This window comes from Thalia democratica, chromosome 2 (genome assembly GCF_965202585.1).
Source record: "Thalia democratica chromosome 2, ktThaDemo2.hap1.1, whole genome shotgun sequence".
NCBI classification, from domain to species: Eukaryota; Metazoa; Chordata; class Thaliacea; order Salpida; family Salpidae; genus Thalia; species Thalia democratica.
In genome coordinates, this window is record NC_139166.1 from 70,015,992 (window position 1) to 70,020,840 (window position 4,849).

Here is a 4,849-nt window from a genome sequence, read left to right on the forward strand (position 1 = left end):
TCAACTACAAAATTTGAATTAATCGCTCTACAACTAAATTATCCCTCGTCCTTAATTCACTTTATAAAGTATAAGTGTTTAAAGTTTATCACAGTAGGAAATAAAGTTAAACAGTACGGGTAACCGGTGTTTTTTTAAATAAAACGTGTTTTTTAACTAAGTCTAGCTCGGCAAACTGTTACCCGGTCGATAGGTTGCGGCCAATCAAACATACCTGGTCTGCGATATCTGGAATGCTTTATTAGTTAAGTTCAATTTGTCTTGTAACTTGAAAAAAAGTATTATAATTTCTAATAGATTAAATGTTAGGACGAAACAAAAAAAAGCTAACGATATTTTCAGAGGACTAATTACAAATTTTTTCTTAGAAAAAAGTTAGATGTGCTAAGTTCAGTCATATTATTTGTATTTCATAACAGTAACAAATTTTAAAATAAGTTATATGAAGTACAAGATAATTAAAAAAAAACAGTAAAATCAGGTGTTTTTTAAATAACTAATGGCTAAATGAGGTATATATTTTCCTAACCATTTCGGAAAAGTTGAAAAGTATCAAGTAAACTTACATTGGTGTTCATATCTAAATTAGTTTAGATTCCTTCAACTTACATATAAAGTATAGTAATCAGACTTCTTTAATATTATTAATATTAAGATAGCATTAGTTTACAACGTATCTTTATTTAATGTTTTCACAGTTTGAATTGTTTGTTTTTAAAAAGTAAATATTTATTTAAATTTTTAAACTGTTTTTATTTTTGTTTTCTTCAAAAATAATTTAGTTACATTTTAGTGTTAAATAATCTACGGTTAAATTTAATTAACTTGAATCTCCATTAAAAGGAAAATTAAGTTTATAAGTTTGTATATCATCGCAAACTTAAATTTTTAATAAAAACAAATTTTCACTAGTTTATCAGCCTTAAATACCATAACTTTAATTTAAACTAGTCTTTTCTGAAAATAATATTTTACTTTACGATATTTATTAAACAAGTAAATTAATTACAAGCAATTAAACCCTCAAATGTAAGTTAAGAATGTAGTTATTCATTTAAAATGCTTAATATACAAAAAGTAAAAATATGGAAGCTGCATTCTATATTTTTTTTACATAAATATTTTTTTAAACTGATGGTCAATCACATAACATATTCTCATTAATTTTGAGAGTGACCAAAAGCGTAACAAGTTGCATTTATAAAGATTGTTTAATTGAACACTTTTCTAATTAAAAATAAATAAAGTCTCGCAGATTTTTACAAAACTTATAATTTATTTTTAAATTAATCATATATAACTATTTATCTTTGATACCAAATAGAACAAAAATAATACTTACAGTCTCCTTCATGGGTTATGTTAACTTAGAATTCAGCGTGTTTGTTTTGTTTCTAAATTTTATATGTTACAATATTATAATAGTTAAAGATAGACTCTATAACAAAAACAGTTTGTGAGCTTATGAAAAGCTTAAGAAATCATTTTATGAGTAATAGTTGGTTCTAGTGAATCAAAGCAATATACTATTAAAAGTATCTAAGAGATGCTTCTTATTAACAATCCACATAAGATAAAATTCAACTATCAACTTTTAAACTCAATGGTTTTAAACGGAAACCTATTTCATTTGTTTTAAGTAACTACACATACTTCTTTGAAACATTTAGTGTTGAATTAAAACAAAAAAAAAGTCTGTATGTTTCAAAAAAAATAAACGAATATATATCACTGACTTTATACTTTATAAAATCTAAATAATTATTTTATTACCTGGTTGCCACTGGTTTTTTGAGAAATTCCTTTAAGGTTTTCTGAATTTCTTCCAGGTTTTTAAAAGTACACGTATTTTGGGTCTACTTTTAAACTAAAGTTAAGTTTGAGCTTAAAAACCGTGTTAAGTAATATAGTAACATTAAGATGATACTGTAAAGCGACTCTAAATAAATTTTAAGATAGAAAAAAAATGATGATGTCAAAAATTTTTATCTATAAGATATATATTTGATGCAAAATCAAAATTTTACTACTTATTATAATAAATTGTTTAAAATTCAAAATTATTTTGTGATATTTGTCAGAAATTTCAGGTTTTTAAGTTGTTTTCTTTCAAACTCCAGGTTTTTCCAGGGTTACAGGTTTTATGGCAACCCGACCATAAGTTTGCTAACATTATAATTTTACTTTTGATTATATTGTTTGTAATTTTACTTTGAAGTATACTAAAATCAAATATACTAGAAGTACATTTAAAGGTGGTAAACTTTTGTTACGAATGCAAACAAAAAAATTACCATAAGTTTCAAAAACACTAATACTAGTCTTAGAATTTTATGGAAATTGAAAGCAGGGTTATAATAAAATAAAGATGAAAGATAGATTTAAAAGTAAAACTAGATAAACTTTTACAATAACTACTATAATTTTTAGACAAAGCTTAATTGAATAAGAATCATCGATAAGTTCAACTTTTTTAACAAAAATAAAATGAAAAAAATTGTTAAGGCAAGACGTTGAAAGGTATCCGTAAGGTGAGTTTCGAATACTGATAGGTTTTTCGTGCACTAGGTACTAGAACCAAATGTTTTGAGCGTATTTGTTTTGTCGGTTTATAAAATATAACAATAATTAATATTATTTATTAAACACGAAAAACTGTTCATCAATGAGATGAATAAACATAGCTGATGTGCAAAACGTTTTGTTTTGAACAGTCTTTCTGAATTAATAATGACGAATATGCAAAACTAAGTTAATTTTTTATTTAAACTTGCCAATACTTAAAAATAAACATCTCCATCGTTTCTGGCAGAAAATTTAATGCGAAAAAACTGCAAAAAAGTATTAAAACGATGAAAAACAAGCTTTTTTTTAAACTTTGTTTTCACTGTGCTGTCTTATGGCAAGTTTAAACAGGAAAATTTATTTTATCTCGTGATAAAAAACTTAAGTTTCTTTTATTTAGTTAATATTCAACTTGTTTAGTGAAGAAGAATTTTAAAATACTTTAAACTTTATAAAAAGTTAAAATAAAAATTTTTTCGTTTTTTTTTTGTAGTATAACAGTTTTTATATATCGAGTTAAGATAAAGACAAAGAAATCATAAAGAATTATTGACATACTTAGGGACGATTTGAGAAGTTATCATACCGTTGTTACTGTTCTAGATTTTTTATACGTTTTATATGAACATAAAACTACTGAAAAGCATTAACTCAAAAAAAATTAATAACAAGGAAACGAATTAATTTAACAACAACATAATTTTTTTTTGTATGAGATCGACATTGAACTACATGATAAAACATAATTTAAAATAAATAGAAAAAAAGATAAAAAATAATGATGATGCGCATAATATACAAAAAATTGATGATAAAAACAGTATATTAATATCTGTTGGATTGAGAACAAAGTCACAGAGCGGATCAAAACCTTGGATACTCAGTAATGCTGTTTACATATATGATTTTAAAACAAACACTTATAATTTACACTCAAAACTAAGTTCTTCAAGGTTGAGTCATCAATCTGCTACTGTTGGAGGTAACATTTATTTATTTGGAGGTATTAGAAATGACATCACATCATCCGATATTGAGGTCATATCAGTTGGTCAGAAGTTGACAGTTCCACCAATGCGAAACGAAAGAAAACTTTTTGGAATGTGCTTATTTGGTGGGTGCATTTTTTTGGCCGGAGGAGCTCATAAGAATATGGAAAGCTCCCTGAAGTGTGAAGTTTACAGCGCGGAAAGTGGCGAGTGGAGCGAAGTTTGCAGCATGAACACAAGTAGACTCGCGTTCGCGTTGACATATTTCCAAGATAAAGTGTGGGCAATCGGTGGTGTTTCGAACATGAATGTACTGGACACGGTTGAGACGTACGATTTAGGTGAGAACAAATGGACAACAGCTGACGTCAGGCTTCTTCAAAAACGAATAGGTCACAGGGCTGTGGTTCACGACAAAAAAATATTTGTGATCGGCGGTTTAATTGATAAGTATAAAGAAACATGTTCAGTTGAAGTTTACTCGAGCGTGACGAATCAGTTCACTTGTGTGGCTGAAATAAACCTAGCACGCTCGTTCATCGAATGCAGTGTACTTGGCAATAAGATTTTCGTCTTCGGGAGTTTTTTGAACAAAAATCAATTGAGTGATTCCGTGAAGGTCTATGACATTGAAAACGATGTTTGGTCAAATTTCCAAATTTACCTCTCCCGTTAGCTTCTTTTGGTTGCTCTAGCAACAACTAGTTATCTTATCATCTAACAAAAATACATTATACTTACAAACTTTTTGTTTTATAGCTTCTTTAATACTCAAAGTTTTTTCGTTTAAAAGCAAACCATGACTAAAATTTTAATAACGAGTTTTGAATATTTTATTAACAACTTATACTCGATCTTTTTTGGTCCTTAAATTTCTTGAATTTTTGATGCTGACATTAAACTTTTCTCATTGTCATATACTTCTGACTATTATTAAGTTTAAAGATGGTAACTTAGAATTTTGTACCAAATTTAATATAGCTTTTTGTAACCTAATTAAGTCTTAAAAAATAACTATTTTTAAGTAAATTTTATTTTCGAAATTTATTTAAACAATTGAACTCAAAAATGCTAAAGAACCATTGGATAACTTATTATTATTTTTTTTTTTTCTAAACTTTGCTATAAAAATAAAATAAATGTAATAAAAAATAGTAGGCTGTTTCACTTATTAGATGTTCAGGTGTTGTTTACTGATGGTTTGTTCTTCAAGTTCGTTTTAGCTATTAGTGGTTATACTTTACTTTAAGTATTAATCGAAGTTTACAATAAAGTTTGAAAAAATTATATTACTT

At 26.5% G+C, this 4,849-nt stretch overlaps 1 protein-coding gene across 1 annotated transcript; it reads left to right on the forward strand.

Moving 5' to 3' along the window:
* The first annotated feature begins 507 nt into the window (after positions 1-507).
* Positions 508-4,230, forward strand: LOC145828901 (kelch-like protein 26). The gene is made up of 2 exons (XM_082936646.1): positions 508-512; positions 3,519-4,230. Exons 1-2 carry the CDS (start codon positions 508-510, stop codon positions 4,228-4,230), a joined length of 717 nt encoding a protein of 238 aa, XP_082792772.1.
* Positions 4,231-4,849: the final 619 nt, after the last annotated feature.